Here is a 20,710-nt window from a genome sequence, read left to right as displayed (position 1 = left end):
AGGGGTCCCTTTACCTTTACCTGTGCTTTGCCATAGTTCTCACAAGGGTAGAGAACACCCTTTAATTTGGTCCAAAGTACCAATCTTATCCTGAGGACACTGCTCTTTCGAAGTTCACTGCAGGACTTCTGCCACAGTGCCTCCTCTCTTTCTTCTTCTCCTAAGCCTCCTTTCCTTCTTGCTAGTCTTCTTCCTCTTCATTCTTCCTCCTGCTTTGTCTCCTCCTTTCTCCTCTCTGCTCATTTCTTCTACAAGTTGTCTCTATTCATTTCAAATATAGTTTCTGTCCGCTGTACCAACCACTATCCAGCCACCCATCTGCTCCTTATCTTGTGGCTGAATATCTCATAAATTTGCAAGCTCCTGGTTCTCATGTACAAAAGCACTGGTGGGCATGTCACTCATGAGCTTTCACTATCACTGTGGCTCGGGGAGCAGACAGATCCACCAAGTCCTGTTGCTGCCCAACAATATGCAATACTTACTTCCTTACTCATTAAACCTAGATTTACTTTAGAAACATGAAATATCACATAGTTCAGCACTTAAAATTGTACATATTTATTACACCTAAAAGTATAAATGCCTTTCTTTTATTACAACAATAATTGCAAATATACTAAATATTTAGAGATGAATTCGCAAGCTGCTACACCATGAAATGCTTAAGTATGTGACAGTTTTTGCCAGTTAGGAAAATAGGGGGGGGGGGCCTCAATAAATGTTGAAAATAGAAGCCGTCAACAGTGTAAGAAGAAAATGGATTAGAAAAAGTACGTAGATTGTAGTATTATCATGCATAAATAGAAGACATCCAGAAAGTTCAGGAAATAAATACCTCTATAATGTAATTAAGTAGCAACAATACATTTGGCTATATTTTATAATATTATATTCAAATGTATTTTATCATTTTAAATAGAAAATGCCATAGTATTTCAGATCATTGCCCCTAATTTATTGGAATTATACCCTTCTGTATCCCAGTAAATAATATATTTTTAAAAATAGTACCATAACTCATATTTCTCTAAATACAATCACCATTGAAAGATCCATAGCTTCCTATTCTGAACGTTCACTTTGAGCTTCATTCAGAAAATGGAAGATTTGCATTAACTTTTTGACTCTTTGTTCCTTGGTTTTGTGTGAGCATTCACAAATATTCATCAGTATATTTCACTTGATGTGGAAGCTAAAGTAATCTGAGGCCAGTAAAAAGCAAGAGCATGTTGTATAAAGGCTTTGCCACCATGTTGGAGGAAAAATAACTTGGCAGACTACAAAGGTCCAATCTTGGGACCAAATAGGTTCCATATTCTGCAACATTTGAAAGTGCATAGGCTTTCGACATTTGCAAGTGTTGCTTTGTCAGCAACCTAAGCAAGGGTACTTGTAATGATACCACCACTATCTAACAGCTATAGAATGCACATAAATGCATTACTGTACTTCTCTATTACTGCTTCTATATATAATGGGTGAGATCCAATCTTACACTAGAGAACTTGATGAGACTTCCCTTCCCCCCACTTTGCAGCCCCCCTGCCATGGCCTGCCAATTTGCTGCAAAGGCGTCTGAGCCCTCAGAAACAGATGTAGGGTGGGATGGGTGTGAGCCTGTAGGTGGGAGGAGATGAAGGGGAGATCTCATTTGCATAGGTAGAAGCCTGTTGTGCAAGTGGCGACTATCTGGATGGGAGAACACTTGAAACCTCTATGTCTTCTGTCTTCAGATCCACAGAAGAAAGGCAATACATAAATGTAATAATACATTTTGACATAGTAAACAAGTAGCAGAGAAATATTATAGCTCGACTGGCACAGAGACATTATTTGGAACCCAAACAACTTCCGAAAAACATTTCTGTCATATTTAAAAGTGATGTTGCAGTAGTTGAATTAGCGTATGCAGTCCTGTGCTCTGTCACAGCTACGTGTATGAACACTTTGGTTGGTATGTATGAAAAGGTACATTATGGAAACATCTCAAAGCATTAGATTATACTGACGCTGAAGGAGCGTTGTACTGATGTCACAAGCACGTATTTCACAAGGCAAATATTTAGAATTTGAGTATTTCTCTAATGTGGCATAACACGTTTTTGGAGTAATTCTTGTTCATTTACCCTTTGTTGCTTTTGAGCTCAGTATGTAATAGCACTGGTTAGCAGTAATATTTATAAATAAAAATGTACTTCCTATTACTCGCTTTATTCTTTTAGGGGACATCCCTTCCAACTGCTAGGTAAAGATACTCTATCAGACTTCTGTTGACTTTTTTAAAAACCTAGCAACATTAATTTCCATTTCTGTTAATATAAAGAGTGACTAGTTTTTCTTTATTCCTGTTTTCTGCCTATCAAGAAACACAGGTGTTTCATCTAAGGACAGAGAAAGAGGCCTGGGTAAAAGCTAGTTTTTGTAATTGCAGAGACTGGGAATCAGCCATAATTATGCTTTTCCCCCAAGAAGGCCTTGGTGTAGCCCGCAATGCTCCCCAAACAGCCTTATCCATGTACCTGCTAGTTCCTTTCACATTCTGCCTTAAGACTACAACCAGACACAAATACAAGGAATTACTATCCTCTACATTTTTTTACTCCCCACCTCTGTGTTTTGTTCACCATCTAGCCTGATGAACAGCTCCAGGAAACTCAAAACATTTCCAATTATAATTTATCAGTCTATCATTCTATCTATCTATCTATCTATCTATCTATCTATCTATCTATCTATCTATCTATCTCTGTTGGCCTAATAAAGGTATTTTCCTAACCTGGATTTTGGAACTTACAGAACAGGGTCACTTGTTTCTTACTATGGGCCAATTTACCTCAATCTACAGCGTGTAAACACAGCCTTTGCTGACATTATACTGACATGCCATATAATAAGTGCCAAGGGAAAAGAGTAAGGGCAGATAGTAAAAGAAGCTTGCAAGATCCTGGAGCAAATGTGCTAGAGAGTGTAAAGAACTGTGCTTATTCTGTCCCAGTTCACCCAATCAGCAGGCAATAAAACTTCTATAACTTGGAACAGTTGTACAAGTAACTTGGAATAAGTTATGGTAACAAGGAGGTACTGTCAGTTGCACAACTTGGAGGTACAAAAAACAACAACCAATTATTGGAAAATATTTACGTATTATTTATATGCCCTTCTAATGTTGTGTATATTGTAATATACATAACACATATTGTAAGCACAAATTTAAAAAACTGCAACGTAACTTTACAGTGATAAATAGGAGGAAAAAATACATCTACATATTAGTCAAGACATCAGCTACTGTATGCTAGTTATACAAAATTTACTTCTGGAACTTATCTGCCAGAGTCAAATGATTTCATTAAGGAGCTTTCCCCTACAACATTATACATTTATTTTAACCATTAGAGCATTAGGGAAACAAGATGCTCATTGCATGGCCTGCTTAACATAAATGATATTTATTTTAGTGTCTGGCAACATTTTCTCCAAAATCATAGACATTTGGGGATGGTATAATGATACAAAATTAAAATTTACATCATATTTATTATGCTTTATCATGTTGGTCATCCAAGTGAATCCAATCCTGGTTATAATTAAATATTAAATACTATGCAAAGTGCATATCATTCAGTATATGGCACTCCATTCCTTTACTTTTCATTAAATGTCCTTCCTGACAAAAAACTTAACAATGAAGTTCTACCCAGTAAACTAGTAATTAATATTCTGCAACTTTGTGTGCATACCAGCCCAACAACTGACTTGGAACATGAAAAAAACACCTCACACCATTTTCTTTAAAACAAAATGAGCTTTTTGGATATATGTTTGAAAGGTACATTGTGGGGAACTGTAACCCATAAGGCCATTCTGCGAAAAAACTGCAGTGTTCTTCTGTAATCAGTTATGTTTGCAGAGATTCAAAGGCAAATCTTAAAGAAAGAGTTGTCATTGTATTGAGGGATGCAAAATTGTATAGCCTGTATGAATCCCACTACCTTTTTACATGCCAACTTGACCAAAGAGCTGAAGAGTCACAGTCTTTGGGCTTGCTCACATTGGAGTTTAATACAGAGTTTAATACTGAAGTAGCTTGTGCCCCTATTTTATTATTTTATTATATTTTATTGCAGTACCCACACAAGATCCTTCTCATCCAAGTGGCAGCTTGTACCCCCCCTCCCCGCTAAATATATATCTTCCCAATAATCTGATAAGGGAAGAAAATTCAATATGAAACCTCATGTAACCCAACTGTAGCATGCACTATTTATAAAATGAGCATTTTAATTCACCTGTTTAGCAATGTACATGTGGGACACATGAAGATCTTAGGGCAGCATTAATTATAGTATGAGCCTTTACAGATATGTACTGCTATCTAACTCCATCTTGTGTATTTTGATATGACTTCACATAACCAGGAGAAATGGCTAGACAGTATGATACCTGTAGAAGCAAGTTAGCATTGCTGAAAATTAATCTTAAAAACTCAGCAGAACTTATTTAACAGTCCAAGTAACACTGCCCTCTAGAGACCTTGTCTGTTTAAAATATTCCTTACAATTACACTGCTAATTTAATCTTAAACGACTCATATTCACCTGATCTATCTAAAGATGATGCTACAACACTTGCTTTCGCACCATACTTTAAAACTAAATAGCCTTAAAAACCCGGGTGGCTCTCTTAATGCTAGGCAGCACAGAGACATGTGTTCTTGAAGACATGCTAACTTTTTCTATGGAGTCCAGAAATACAAATTTTACACACACACACACACACACACACACATACACATTCACAAGCAACATGATTTGCTTGTGCAATAAATTCAGTGTACGGTAATATGGCTCGCTGTATTAGCTATACACCAATGTTATTTTTTCAATCTCCAAATGCTGTTTAGACCGGAATATAACCTGGGGATATCTAAAAGCAGGATGAATACTTCATTATAGATTTGTTTGTTTGTTAAAAGTACTTATAAATCCGCCCTTCAACTGAAGGACTGAGATCAGAATTATACACAGTTTAAACCAAACATTAAACAAAAAATGGAAACAGTGTAAAATAAAATATAGATATGTACTTTCAGTTGCCTGCTTTGCACTTCTGTCTAAAAGTATTTAAAAATGTTCCCCCTCTTCTCTAGAACACTCAGAAGTTGGAATTTATATATAGCACCTAACAATCTGGTGGCACTAAATAAATGCTGAATAGCAGATCTAACTTTAACCTGTAACCAGTTACGGTGATTTACTGCAATTATAAGTACATTTTGAAGCTGAAAAGAAATAAAAAGTAACAAGAAGTAGAGTCGTAATTTAGTGTGCCTAAAATACAATGGACAACCTTGAAGATGATAAATACTATCCCACAGCAAAAGAAACGCAGAACATAGTCATAAGACGCATTTAAGGGAGGGGACAAGGGGAGAGGCAAAGAAAATGCACCGGCAGCATTTCAGCTGTCTTTCACGAACCATTAGTAACAATTCCCAGAATATAAACCCAGCAAGTCAGGTTGCGTCCTGAAAGGGAAAAAAAGATTACTGCATTCAGTGCGGTCCAGTGAGCAGACAAATACGATCCACAGTAGTCCGGTCTGAATGAGGTTCTGGTTAAATAAAACGGCTTGACAAAACACTGAAAGATAATAAGTTTAAACTTGCTCAGTCTTTTCCACCTAGAAATTTACTTAATAATAATAATGCAGTTTATGTCTCATGAGTAACAACACCACAATGGGGGGGAGGTGGGGGAATCTTGTTCCTACCAGTTTGGCTGAGCTGGGAGGTACTTCTGCTTTTCCGCGAAAGGCCCACGATTGCAACCATCTTTGCACCAATGCTGGAGCGCCGCTTTTTGCCACCTGTCCCCACAGTGCCCACTGCTGTGTCAGATTGGCTGCCATCGTTCTTCTCTAGTGTGTACATCTCCCCGCTGATGCTGGTGCTCTTAGTTATGTTCTGTCCTGAAGCGCCCATCTGTCTGCTTTGCATTTTGGATGTAAAGACACTGTCAGCCGGTGGATGGATAAACAATGCAGTAAACAAAACAAAAAGAAAGAAAGTAAAAGGGAAAAAACAGAAAAGGAAGGTTTCAGATGGAAAGCATAGGGAGGCTACAGGGACAAAGCAACTAACAGAGCTCCTATACATGTCTACTCAGAAGTACTGTATTTAATCGAATGTAATATACACCCTTTTTTGGCCAAATTATGTCGTGAAAATCAGGGTACAAATTAGATTTGATGTCACCAGCAAATACTTTTTTGTTTTAAAGGATTTGAAAATAGAGGTGCGCGTTAGATTTGATGGCACATTAGATTCGTGTAAATACAGTAAGCTCCACTGTGTTCAGGGGGACTTACTCCCAGGTATATGAGTTGAGCCTAATTCACACAGAAGGTAGTTAGCTTTGATTAGCAGGAGAAAAGGAAAACTTTCAGTTTCATGCTATTGTTAGTACCTGATTGTACTTGTCTTTCTCTGTAAATCTTACTGAAAGTATTGGCTCGCTGGCATTATTATAGCATTTTGTTTACACACAGTTTGTCAAACTGTAAAGACACTTTTCTGCTACACAATAAAATCTGAGAATTATACAGTACATGTTGTTATATTTTTATTCCAGAATTTAATGTTGATTTTTTTTAATTAAAAAAAACTTAAGCGCTGATCCACTGATTATATATTTTCATTTGTACAATCTACTACTAAACAAGATTCCACATATTAAGAAACATACTGTTTAGGCAGGAGGAGTGAAATAAAACACAGGCCCTTTCTCAGCCAAAATGTTTAAGCTTCAAATCCTTCACAGAACCACTTTAGGGATTGCACCAAATTATTGCCCGAAGATGCAATTTCTTATTACTGAAAGACTTGCTTTATTCTGATATTATATTTGAGTGTTACTGTATTATGATTATACCAGGCAAGTATGTCTGTTTGCCATATCAGCTACCCATAGTTCCATACTTTTCCAGAAATGTTTTGAATGTAACATCAAGCACTGGGGAGCAGCCTTCCCTCCCATCCATCAGTAGCCTTAAACCAATCAGCACAATCTTCTTCCTTGGTTCAGAAATCAAATTTAGCAATATAGAAATACAGAATATGAGCTCTGAATGTGAAAGTGGGTGGAAAGGTGACTTTATATGGACCATTCATGAAGTTCAACACGTTCAACATCTTTATTTTCTTTGAATGGTGCCATACACAAGACATGCACATGTGTGAACAAGAAGCTTCCTTAAATAGGATGGAAGCCCACACGTATACATAAATCTCCATACAGATCTAACTCTGGTAGACTAGATGGTACCCGAAACTGGGGAAATGCCAAATTTACTATGGCTTCATTCCCAAAGAAAAGCACTCAGAGTGTGAACACAGCAGCTTCTCAACCCACAACTGTCAACATCACCTCACTGTGCCGTATGCAAATTCCCTAGCTATCTATTGCACAATATAATGGTGCATCAACAGGACAATATTCCTGTGCCGGTTATCAGAGGATGGTTTCAAAGCAAACACCACTGTTTTGGGGCAGAAACATATTCAATGGAACACTTTGACATACCTAAGGTTGGATTAGAAGGAGTCAGAGAACAGCTTCTGCCACCCAGGTAGAGGTCTGAACCAGGAACGTTACCCACAGTAAAGCAGTGGCTAAGTTCAAGGCCAGGGAACTAAGTCATACTTATATACCACACTTTTCGCTTGGGTTTTAAGTAACAAATATCATGCTTCTGTGGAAAGCTGCACTGAGAAATTCATGTAAGTTGGTTTTTGTTCTTGCTATGCTTTGTTTAGTGGGGTGAACTGTGGTGCTGAGTAGAGCTCTGGGCATGTTTGGTGCATGTGTACCAGCTGACATATGTATGTCCTTAACAGGCCGGTGCCAACCAGTACACATGCACAGACCACAAAATCCATTCCATTTGGTGCTGCCACCAGGAAATCTCCCCAGTCCCTGCTGCTCCAGGAATACGTGAACTTGCCGGCAGCACTGACACTGCCCTCACCCTAACATCAGCACCTTGCGGCAGTGCTGGCATCTGCACACCATGCTCAATTGTACACACCTCCATCTTCCTTGTCTTTTCTCTAAACTGCAAAGCCCCAATGTTTTAACCTTTCCTCATAAGGAAGTTGCTCCACCCCCTTTTCTGAACCTTTTCCAGTACTACACTATCCTTTTTGAGGCGTGATGACCAGAACTGTACTCCTCATAAGTGTATTTCTCCATCTTCAAGAAAAACAGGGAATGCATATATTAATGCACTGATGTACTCTGGCGGTTTCTAGGGAAAGAACGAATGATTTTTAGTTGCTATGGAAATAAATTTTAATCTGAGTTATGACTCATCAAATGAACAGACCTCTGAAGATTTCTTAATAGAGGTTTTAACACAAGCCCTATCTCCTAGTCAGAGAAGCATTTCTTTAGTCAAACAATGTGAATAATAACAGAATGTTCAGAACAATTATGAAGCAGAAGCTACTTTTCCACCCAGTATACTTTATGTGTTTTCATTGGCCTATTGGTATCAAAGTGTCAGTGTCAGTTTTTAAACTATAAAAATTCTAAAGGCCTCCCTTGGATAAAAACTGATCAGATTAATAGGCTTTATTTCTCATGGAGGTGATAAACCTGTGTCTGACCTGAACAAAGACTGCAGTTATGGACTCATACGATTGAATAAAATATAAAATATTTTCTCCTTCAAAGACAACTTAATGCCTGGGAGAAAAGTTCTAGTCTAGCCTCTCCCCTGACACATTTATTTTGTATGTGCAGGGAATGTTTCTATATGCATGTGAGTCCCATCTGCAGTCTATATAATATTCCCCTCTGATCTAGTTAGAAACCAAGAAGCTGTCATATACTGATTGGGACCACTGGTCCATCAAGCTCAGTAATGTAGTGTTCTAGCTCAGCCACCAGGTGTGGGAGACTTTAGGCTTATGAGACCTACTTTGTTTTTCACTAAAACCCTGAAGGGCCACCAATCAGAGCCAGTCAAAATACTAGCCTGAGGACAGGGGCAGACACATCCTCAGAATTAAGGAATAGTGTGCCTCTGAACCAGGAATTAGCGTTAAGTACTGAAAATAAGATCACAGTCCAGTCACAGAAAAATCCAGTCCTGGTTTTCCCCCAACCTTGCTTCTTTTCAGCAGTCTTAGTTTGGATGAAAAGGGGGTTCTGTTGTTGTGTTTATTATAAAAATAACTGGGTGTCAGAAACCTTTGCTGAGCTACTGCAAACCAGAGATCTACCTAACTACCTCCTACCAGACCTTGGTCTGCACTGACTGGCAGCGGTTCTCTTCAGAGATTCAGGGCACTTCCAGACAGGGGCTTCATAGGAGCATAAGAAGAGCCTGCTGGATCAGGCCAATGGCTCATCCAGTTCAGCATCCTGTTCTCACAGTGGCCTATTCTTCATACTGCAAATGCGTCCTTCAAATGTTGGCAACAAGTTGATTTAACTTCTCAGATTTTCTATGGGAAGATAAATTATCCTAATGAAATGGGGCAGGGTGAATACAGAATAGCATTTTGACAGCGGTGTTGTCAAAAAAGGCCTTGCATGAGTAAACTACACAGATCCCACAAGAAACACCCTCCGTTTCAAATACCTGCTGGGGATTGAATCAGGGGCTCTCTGCCTGCAAAGCCTGGCTTAGTAGAACGTTTGAGAAATCCTGGCTCAAAATAATGCTATTATTACCTGAAAAACACATTTCCTCATCTTAGAAATGTAGTTTGGATTCCACTGTGTTATGCATTTATGCAAACTAGGGCCTGGTTCATGCAAAACGCTAAGCCAAACCATGACTTAGTGTGAACAGGCAACCATTTGGGCTGCTGGATGAGAGATTGTGACCACTTTGCTCCTCCTCTGGTCATTCTGCTGCCGTGCTGCACTGAGCTAAGCCATGGTTTGGCTTAGTGTGCCATCTGAACCGCAGCTCATAGTTTAGTTCTGTCCAAGCAAACCGCAAGCTGCAACCATGGTTTGTCCTACAGTTTACAGCTTGTGGATTGTCTGAGAGAGTTAAACCATGAGCCCTGGTTTGGACGACATACTAATCCAAGCCATGGCTTACCTTAGTGCAGAAAAACCAGGGAGGAGCAAAGCAAGTGTGACCACTTCTCCTGGAACCTGTACAATTGCTCATTCATCTGTGCTCAGCTGGCATTGTGTCAGAATAAGGACTAGAATTTATAATCAGAATTAGGTAATAAGAACCTTAACGCAAACAAGGATCAAAAGTTTTGAGACCTTAAAATCACACCTAACATAGGTGACATCTAACCTAATCAGTTAGTATTCAGAAGTGCTACAGTGGTTATTTAGCTATAGCCCTACTGCACTTACAGCCTGATAATCAGGGAGCTTCCTCCCAGATAAAGGCCAGGTCTCAAATTAAACTGAAAATAACGTCTCAGTTAAATCTGAAAATACCAAGTAAATGACCTGAGAGGCTGAACAACTTATCAGGCAGTAAATCATTCAAGCCATAAAGTGAGCAGTCTTTCTGGCTCAGCTTGTCAAATAAACATCCACATTTTTAATGGAGTGTCAATGACAATGTTGCTGCCATTAATTAGCCTTTTACAGGCAGTACTACTCTGCAAAACAAAAAATGAAACAAAAAGCCATCCACGCTTTAGAAGAGTGACTAAAATTATGTGCTTAGGGATATGTAATTGAGTTAGATAACTTTAATCATGAGTTCAACTCCAATTGAATTTATGTTCACCCCTAAGTGATTTTCTGAATCAGGAGAAAGAAGAATACAACCCTGCTTAAAGCTAGTAATAAATATTAAAATCAAGAAATGGAAGTAAGGCATTCAGCTGTGTTCTAAATCCAACATGACCCTGAAAGCAAACTGCAAAAAGGAGAATTTTTAATCATGTCATAAAAATGAGATAAATAATATAGAAAAAGCTATTTTCACAGTGTTTCACATTGGAGGCAATGAATTGTCAAAAATATTCAAGATAAAGAGAAATCATGACACAGCTGTAGGGTAAGAAGAGACATGGTTGACCAGTTTTATTCAATAAATTAAAAGCTTGCTGAGGAGAAGATTTCTCTAATTAGCAACCACACCAGAAGTTAAGGAACATCTAATATAAATTCTGTTATGGAGAAGCAGAGTGATAATGAGTATGGAAATAACATTACAGGATGGCTAGATTTTATAATACCCAGGAATACCTTCGGTGAGCTAAATTAAGATACAACACTACAAATTAAACTATACTTGATTTTTCTTATACAAATAAAGTAATTGCCAATTAACATAGCCCTAGAATAATTTTGTATTATTTTTCATAATGTTAACATGTATGATTTTAAGGGGAGGGGAATCATGGAAGAAAACTGGTATGCATTATACTGATTTTTAGGAGTGTGTAATTTCCATCATTCTTTGTTTACAGATTTAAAAAATATGTATACTTCAGCCATTGCACCTTTAAGCAAGTACAGGGTGAGAATGCCTCCTTATCCATATCTATTTTCACCTAAAAGTTCTCCACCACCCTAATCAGTTTTTATACCTGTAGGGGAAAGGATGTACAATGTACTCTCTCAGTGTGCTGAGAGATGGGGAAAGCCCCAACCCCCTCATGGAACATGTAGCTTAGCCATTCACCTTATACATAAACTACAAATAACTGGGCCTAGCTATATGCAAACATGTGTACAGAGTCTGTCGCTACCAAGACAGAAAGAGCTTTGGGAAGCCAGAATTTGGCAATGCATTTCTTACCTGCCATTTCTGTACTCCAAATCACTCTCTCAAACTACTTCTTCCCACTTTTTGAAACCTGCGGGAGGAAAAGCAGCTCAGGAGGAATGATCTGGAGCAGAGAAGCAGCAGGATAGGAAACGGTTGAAGCATTTTATAAGCCCTGCTGGGACAAGAGGTAGTTTAATATCCCTTCTGACTCACCTCTTGCTAGAAGGTATTTGTTATAGAGCAGGGGTAGGGGGGAAGCTGCAGTTTCCCAGATGTTGCTGAATGGCAATTCATATCATTCCTGATCACTGGTGATGCTGGCTGGGGTTGATGGAGTCCAACAACCTTTGGAAGGCCACATATTGCTTATTCAGTATTATAGAAAAGGTACAGAAGCCAATGGCTTTCTTCACCCTGATCCTTGAGTTATCAGATCTTTCTTCCATATCTGTTCTGTTGGACTGGTGCTCTTCTTTCTAGGCTCAAACCTACAGTGTCTAAGCTCACAACTCCTTCTCTCTGCTTTTTTGAAAATCTCCTATTTCTTTTCTCCCCTCTCACGCAGCATCCACTGTCCCTAAGGCTCCAGTTTATCAGCAGTCTCTGAATCCAATGCTACAGCTTCCTCTTCTAGCTATGTCCGCAGTCCGCTGTCATGTTCAGATGAGTGACAGCAGCTGTGACTAAACAACCTAGCTTCTTCTTTGGTGCAGCAGGGGGATAGGAGCAGTGGCAGGTAGGGGCACAACACACAGGTTCTCCCTTCTGCCACTTCTGCGTTTCAATTTGACCCTTTTAAAAAATGGCATTAGATCTCTATTATTTGTGTTTAATGTATAAAGGTAAAGGTAAAGGGACCCCTGACCATTAGGTCCAGTAGTGGCCGACTCTGGGGTTGCGGCGCTCATCTCGCTTTATTGGCCGAGGGAGCCGGCATACAGCTTCCGAGTCATGTGGCCAGCATGACTAAGCCGCTTCTGGTGAACCAGAGCAGCGCACGGAAATGCCGTTTACCTTCCCGCTGGAGTGGTACCTATTTATCTACTTGCACTTTAACGTGCTTTCGAACTGCTAGGTTGGCAGGAGCTGGGACCGAGCAATGGGAGCTCACCCCATTGTGGGGATTTGAACCCCCGACCTTCTGATTGGCAAGTTCTAGGCTCTGTGGTTTAATCCACAGAGCCACCCGTGTCCCCTGTTTAATGTATAGTTATCCCCTAACTTTAGGGAGTTTTTAATAGAAACTTTGTGAAGAATTGGACCTATGAAATATTTTATGTATGTAAATTATTTTCAAAAGGTACTTGTCAGGCAGACTGTATTGAACAGGTCTGGTTCACATGACATGGCAAGCCAAACCATACCTTGCCAGGACCACACAAACATTTGAGAGGAGGCTGTAGGCATTTTGCTACTCCCCAGTCTTTGTACCCCTATGTCTTTGTACTAAGCTAAGCCATGCCAAGGTTTGGCTAAGCTTATTGCCAGAATCCAGGCTCCTCACTAACCTGAGCCCAGGTTTGGAAGACACACTAAAACCTTGCTTAGCTCAGCATGGCGTGGGAGTAAAAAAATATTCTGAATCAATGAAAATGTCAGTTATAAAATGCTTGTGACGGCAAAGTAGAAGAACACAGATAAGAATAAAGAGATGACAGTGGGATGTAAAGATGTCCAATTTAATGGAATAATTATGACTTAGAAACAAAAAATAATCAGCGTAGGAAGCAGAATTCCTAAAGCATAAATGCGACGAATTACTTTGCTGCCACGACTTGACTCATTGAAGTGTTCATTGAAGAAAAAGTACAAACACTTTAGATAGGTGAAAAGGCTTCTCTAACCCGAAGGCTGTTTTTCATTTTAGCTTAAGATAAAATCTAACTTTTTAAAAAAACAAAACAAAACTTGCATTGTTCTTATGATGCTTCCCTGTCCATGGCTGCAGTCTCTTCACAAGTCTCAGTGGCAGGGGGAAATCAGGGCTTGGGGCTTTTCGATTTCAGAAAGGCCTTGTACATTTCCCCATAATTTGAGCTCTGGATCAATTCCTAGCTTTCACTCCCTGTTTGCAGAGCGAGTGCAATCGCAGTTTAACAGTTCAGGCAAAATGACACACTGATATGCCTCAAACCAAGAAGGTGGGGGGTTGGATACTGCCACATGCTAAGGATGGGAAAGCATGGCCTCTTCAAACCTTCCACTCAAATCTCTTGAGGAGGACTTTCCAATGGAGTCTTTTTGCTGGCTGGTGAGGAAAGCACTTCCCATCCATACTGGCCCTGGCTATCCCTAGAAGCCCACTTCACCAGTCCTTGAACCCTGACCCTTACTCCCCACTTCCCTTCCTTTGTAAAAGCAGATGACTGCAGTGATGAAACAACTGAGAGGGAGAGAGTCCCCCCTCCTGCCTTCCCTCTCCAGTGCCCTGGTGCAGTCATTAGGAGCACACTAGAGCAATGGAACCCAGTGGCCCATGGGTGATGTAGTTTTACTGAAGGTTATTCTATCCGCAATCATGGGGGAACAACATCCCCCATTGGGCTCCCATTGTGTGCTGCTAATTAGTGCACTAGAGCATCAGAGGGAGAGAGTGGGAAACCCTCCTTTTCGTTGCTGCCATGCCTATCTGCTTTTACAAGGGGAAGGAAAGGAGTTTGTTTTGGGAAGTGGGGAAGGCTTTATGTGGAGCTTCTGGGAACAAGGGAGCGTAGTGGGGATAGGTGAGGAGGGGGAGAGAACTCCCCTCCAGTTTGTACTTTAAACTCACACCACCAGAAACTATATTGTAAAAATGCAGCACTGTCCACTTGCACACCAAGAAACCACCAATGTAATTTAAAAATGAATGATTTCAGCCTTCTACAGTGTACTCAGAGTTCACATGCACTTCTCACTGGGTGATAGTTCTAGAAAAATCAGTGGGATGTATTATACACAGCAGAGTGACATAGAAGTAACTTACAAGAATGAAAAGCCACTTTAAGATCTACACACTTACGTATCGCAAATATGATTACTATACAGATGAGCAAGATCAATAGTTCCCTTCTCTTACATATTAGGTAAAGCACATATTCTTTTGCAGTGATGTCACCGGAAAAGAATACTCTAAAGTAGTCAATGTTTGGAACCTTAAAAACTTCTGTAACATCCCTGTCCTCAGTACTGTAGTACTAATAATAGTACTCAGCATTTTCTATAGCACGTTACCCAAACTAGTTCAAGACTCTGCATGCAGCATTCAGTAGCGAATTCTTAAAACAAACAAGTATTATTGTCCCTACTAATGAAATACCAGCCATTATGGAGGGCATTAAAAAGCGCCTGGAAGAGGAACACGTTGCACTCATTCATGGCGTTGCTGTGCGTGAAGATCAAACCACCCATTGTTAGAGTGAATATATACTGTATTCTGTTGACAGCAGAGTTTAAGAAAGCTCTGGAGTTGGCTGAAAATCACTTCCATGAGTGGCTGATTTGAACCAAGGATGCTGATTTGAACCAAGGATGACTAGTTCAGAACTGGTAAGCTATACAGCAAGCTATACGTGGCTATAATTCATAATTTTGTTTGCAAAAGAAGTCCACTAAACTTAACTATTAAAACATTATGGCTGAAATTAAAAATAATTGAAGGACAAAGGGAGTATAAACAACAAGCTACTGCGAGCGATGGAGGGCAAGCAAGGAATAGGGTCAAGTCATGAGGGAAGAAATGTTACGGGGATCTGTTTTACCTGAGATCATCTTGTGAGTATCGCCTTTGCAAATCCTCTTTATTTTTTGTTTCTGTCCCTTCCTCAGTTTGCTCATCTTGGGTCCCTTCATTCTCTTCTGCTTCTTTGTTCTCCTCCTTATCACAGTTCTCTGTCACCTCTTCCCCTTCCCCTTTTTCATCCTCCTTTTTCTCAAGATCCTGATTCTCCTCCTCTTCCTCAGGGAATATCTCCCCCTCCCCTCCCTCTTTTCTTTCCTCACTTGATCTTCCAAAGTTAACGAAAATTGAGGAAGCATGCAAATAAACAAAAAAGAAGACAGAAGCTTGTTAGGACGAGTGGACAGAAGCGAAACATGCATTCACTAAAGGGCAAAAGAAAATGAATTGACAAATCATACAACAAATGGAATTATGCCACGATGACAAAAAAAGCATGCTGGTTAATTACTCGGCATAGTCTAGGTAATGATAAAAGTATAGTCACTTTTTCTAGGAGTAACTAAAGGGCAGATATATTGTGCAATAAACTAAACGAAAATAAACAATACTCAAAATTAGTTCTTTTAAAATTAGTATGGGTAGTTTCCTAGCAGTTAACCGTGTGTGTGTGTGTGCATGTGTGTGTATTGCACATATATGTGCACATATACGCATGGAAATTCAGCTTGCAATCTGCAAGCATACATGCACCCATTCCTGTTTGTCATTCTGAAAGTCAATGTAAGTATGAGAAGTGGAAATGAAATTTTCACAACCCAGCATCCATTCCGTGCTAGATTCTGCTAAGAGGCAGTCACTTGTTTCTAGTCCACTGCCCCTGGGGTTGCTTGAAGGTTACTGATGGAGTGCTGAGTCAGCTTTCCTGGCTGCTACTGCTAATCTTTCCTTCTCACGAGAGACTGCTTGTTTGTCAGCAGCACACAAGCAACTCATCCTTTGGACTGCCTATGTCTAGCTATTATAACAATGGGCCACTTTACATGTTATAACAAGTCACAGTTTCAAGCCTTGTTCTTGGCTTCCTCTCATGGCTTGTTGAAAAGAGATACAAACCACAAAAACTCGCTTGCACATATCACTAAGCCGGCACGCTAGTTAATTTCCTCCCTGGTCAGCAAAGGAGAAGCAGCGCAGATATAGTTCAAATTTCTGATTACTAGCTAATGGGAAACTGCCTTGGCAATTTGGATAACTGTATGAATTGATCATACAGTCTGTCGTTATCATCAGTCAATCCTTCGCAGAATGGTTAAATATGTGTTATATATACAGGGGTATATATAACACATATTCAAGGGTAGGGGAGAATCATATAAATGGGTGTGATTAATCAAAAGATGCAAAGAGATTTGAAGGGTTATGAAATGCTAAGGCTACTCTAGTCATGAAAGGAAGGATTAAAAATGGCCTCTGTCTTGGCTGTTCTGTGCAATCCTGAAAAAAATCATTTGAAACCCCTCAATCACAATTTACTCCCTTTTCTCTGTTACTTTAAAAAAAAATACATTTTAAAGCACACAAGCCTTTTATGGCAACCCCAATAGCCTCTTTAATTGTGGAGTTGGCCACCCATGGGCCAATGTCTAAACTATAGACCTACGGTTCATAGCTCCTTAGTTGGTTTGGAGGAATGTGAACACTTGTGATCAGCTGCGCATGTTTGTGGAATCTTCCTTTTTTGACAGAGGAGGCTATATATCACATTATGCTGTAGGCATGCCATGACCATGCAAACATTTCATGTTTTCCTCACCACATCCATAGTAAGGTCATGTATGTACTAGATCTACAGTAGGTTGTTTCTATAGCTCCATGATGTAGACTTATTGAATGCAGCAACTAAGATGTATAAATGAATTTCTAATATCTGTAAAGTACAGTAGCTGACTTTAAATACTGGCTTGAATTGTCAATAATAGGTTCATTTTCAATCCAGTAAAAGACTCCACTGTCGCAGAAAAGTAGCATAAGATTTTGAAAAATCTTTTGGGAACTGTGTTACTTGAACCAAGTGGAATCGGTGGAAAGTTGATCTGCAGTTCAAAAATACAACCTTGTAAGTCAGAGCTTTCCAAACTTTTCATGTTCGCGACACACTTTTAGACATGCATCATTTCCCGACACAGCAATTCAGTCTTACTAGCAAACTGGAGGCTAAACTAACCCCTTTCCAGTCCCAGGAGGAGCGAAGGGAGTGTTTGTGCGACACACCTACACACTGCAGTCAACACTCTAATGTGTCGCAACACTCCAAGCTCTGTTGGAAGTGGTCAACTTTACAGTTTCTTACCTAATTTTCTTGTTCCCTCTTGGTCTTTCTGACTGTACAGACATATAGCTAGTGCTGCTGAAGCGGGAAGCGCTACTGGTCCTCGATACAGCCGACACGTCGCTTACATCGCTGTCTGAAGACTTGTTAGAAACATTGTCAGAGCCTCGTTGAGGGTCCCGCCCTGGTCGATACTGTAAAAAGGAGTATACAGATGAGTGTACAAATTTAGTCTATGTAGCCACAGTCAAACAACTGTTTACAACTTCTCTGTACCAGTACTGTTGCTGCCAGTTTCACAAAGCTCTTACAGAATAGGGAGGATTCTATTTATTCAGCAACTACCGCAATTGCAGAACCTCACACAGAAATTTATTGCATTTTGTTTACTTTAAACGTTCCAGGAGTGCTTTTCCAAGCGCTCAGAATGGCTTCAATAAAATAAAAAATGCAATTCAAACTAAAACAAGTTGAATGATATAGTAACAGCTAAATGATCCATAGAGCTACTACTTATTATTTTTTACCATAAACAGTTTTAGACCTTGTGCAGAAACCCTGCAAAACCTGAAATGTGTGCGATATGCACTACAATGAAAAAACAGTTCCAATGCATTTATATATTTAACCCCCTAAATGCAAACAAAATGTCAGTACATGACAAAGAGCCTATGGTGTTTTTAGGTTATTATATACTGTTTCATCAATACTTCCATTTTACAAAAATAAATGTAGCTGTGGCAATTCTTTTTATTTCTTATATTTTTAAAACTTTGTGCAGCACAGCATCTGTGTAGCACAGCTTCAAGTTTTATACACTGCTTCTATGTCCATGCTAAATGCATAATCGGCACTCAGTAATTCAGTGTCTTAGGTCACACAACTTCAATATTCTAAGGAAGTGCCATATTCTCAAAAGAGTATACAGGCAGCTGGGAATATATTTTGCCCACAAACTGATCTCCTTACAGGGTCCATAAAAAACACTGCCAACTTCTTTTTACAGTGAGGTATGATAATCAAGGACCACATGTCAGTGGCATACTTTGGACTTTCAAAGTTCAGCAGCACCCTGTGCGATGCCAAAATTTGGCACTCTTGTGCTCTGTTCTAAGTCACTGTTGCGGTACCCCGTTCTGCCCTCTTGGCTTGGTGCCCAGTGCGGACGAACGGTTTGCGCTCCCCTAAATCCACCTCTGCATGCGCCCAGGCATAGGTAGAGTATGACGAATTCCAAAAGTATAACATGAAAGTGTGACATTCCTTTCAGTTGCAAACCTTTTTCTCCTTGGAATTTGCTGCCAAGGAGTGTGGTGGAGTCTCCTTCTTTGGAGGTCTTTAAGCAGAGGCTTGACAACCACATGTCAGGAGTGCTCTGATGGTGTTTCCTGCTTGGCAGGGGGTTGGACTCGATGGCCCTTGTGGTCTCTTCCAACTCTATGATTCTATGATTCTATTCTCGTTTTCCTTACAGGTGAAGCAACCTCAACCAAAGCTTGATTTACTTTGGTAGGGACACCAGGGGCCAGCTCAAACTACTTTTGGGGCTACATCCAAACTGTCAGCTGCCAACGAAACAACTCTGCCCAACAGCAAAGAAAAACACAGCTTGACATCTCCAGGGTCACCGCAAGTTCTTTTGCTCCTCAAATAGAGCTTCATAATTTTTTGCCGCATAAAGAATTTGGCTGAAGAATCTACCTTGGCTGCAGATTGTGATGAAGGAGAACAAAACATATCTATAATCCAGGGTTCAGACAACATGCTACCCAAACCTTGGCTGTACCATATAACTGAACTAAAAGGAGCAGGGAGGAGGAACAAACCAGCTGTCATTTCCTCCCTGGGAACCTGCATCTTCATGGTAAGCCACTGTCTGGATTAAGCATTACATGTGAATACAATCTGTGACTGCCATTTTTATTTAAGGGTATAAAACACTGTGTCTCTCAAACACAAATGCACACAATCAGCTTGTTATACCCTCTGTTTCTTGGGTTTCTTCAGCCACCTATTCTTTATGCCAAGTGCTAAAAATTAAGGGTGGAATTCAAAGTCACATTAAGTATCTTGCTACATTGGCTCAAGGAATTCTGCTTGCGCAATGGAACACCCCCACACTCCCTAAACCTATTTTAGGGGTTCCTATAACTCTTTGGAGCAGAATTAGAGAAGGTGCCGTGTGTGTGCAGAGGTGAGAAGAAGAGGGAAAGTTCAGCTGTCAAGTGGAATTCCTTGTAGAAGAAGAAGAAGAGTTTGGATTTGATATCCCGCTTTATCACTACCCTAGGGAGTCTCAAAGCGGCTAACATTCTCCTTTCCCTTCCTCCCCCACAACAAACACTCTGTGAGGTGAGTGGGGCTGAGAGACTTCAAAGAAGTGTGACTGGCCCAAGGTCACCCAGCAGCTGCATGTGGAGGAGCGGAGACGCGAACCCGGTTCACCAGATTACGAGACTACCGCTCTTAACTACTACACCACACTGGCTCTCCAGTACTGTTGGGATGTGGTAGCTGAATACAGCCCAATGGGTAGAAAATAGAAAATAGAGTTAAACAAAGCAACTATACTTAAGGTTGCAATTGCTAGCCATGGGGTGGGATATGTTGCAATTTGATATAGCAGGCTCAGGTTTAAATCCCTACTCTGTAGCAGAGCTCATAGGATTCTTTTGAGGAAGTCATTATGTGTGACGGCTGTTTATCACAGCCGTATTCATCCCTTGGTCACTTAGTTTACACTATAACACTATTCATGTAACAAAACAGGGTAAAGTGCAGAATAGAGGAGGAACATAGTAGCAGGCTTCTACCCATTCATTGAGACTTCTGCATCAAATTTTCAGGGATGCAGTTTGTATACAGTAGGCTGTCTCTGCATGATTCAGAAAAAGCTGTGCACGTGCAAGTTGTATGCGCAAAGGCTCTGCAAAGAAGAGTTACTCCTGCTC

The 20,710-nt window shown here is 40.1% G+C and overlaps 1 protein-coding gene across 29 annotated transcripts in view; it reads right to left on the bottom strand.

The window, feature by feature from the left end:
• RIMS2 (regulating synaptic membrane exocytosis 2) overlaps window positions 1-20,710 on the bottom strand; it is a 338,908-nt gene that overhangs the window by 32,511 nt on the left and 285,687 nt on the right. For 15 of the 29 annotated variants that reach the window (XM_083621717.1, XM_083621718.1, XM_083621719.1 and 12 more), the window contains 2 exons: window positions 17,781-17,953; window positions 5,776-6,017 (listed from right to left, as the gene is read on the bottom strand). The exons of 9 other annotated variants lie outside the window; for them this stretch is intronic. In XM_083621717.1, the coding sequence (XP_083477843.1) occupies window positions 5,776-6,017; window positions 17,781-17,953 (415 nt within the window). Of the gene's footprint in view, window positions 1-5,775; window positions 6,018-15,509; window positions 15,756-17,780; window positions 17,954-20,710 lie in introns of all 29 variants that reach the window. 5 more of the 29 variants (XM_083621723.1, XM_083621721.1, XM_083621710.1 and 2 more) reach the window with 1 other exon arrangement.

Source organism: Podarcis filfolensis, assembly GCF_964270895.1.
Source record: "Podarcis filfolensis genome assembly, chromosome: 7".
Lineage (NCBI taxonomy): Eukaryota > Metazoa > Chordata > Lepidosauria > Squamata > Lacertidae > Podarcis > Podarcis filfolensis.
This window is presented reverse-complemented; position numbering and strand designations above follow the sequence as displayed.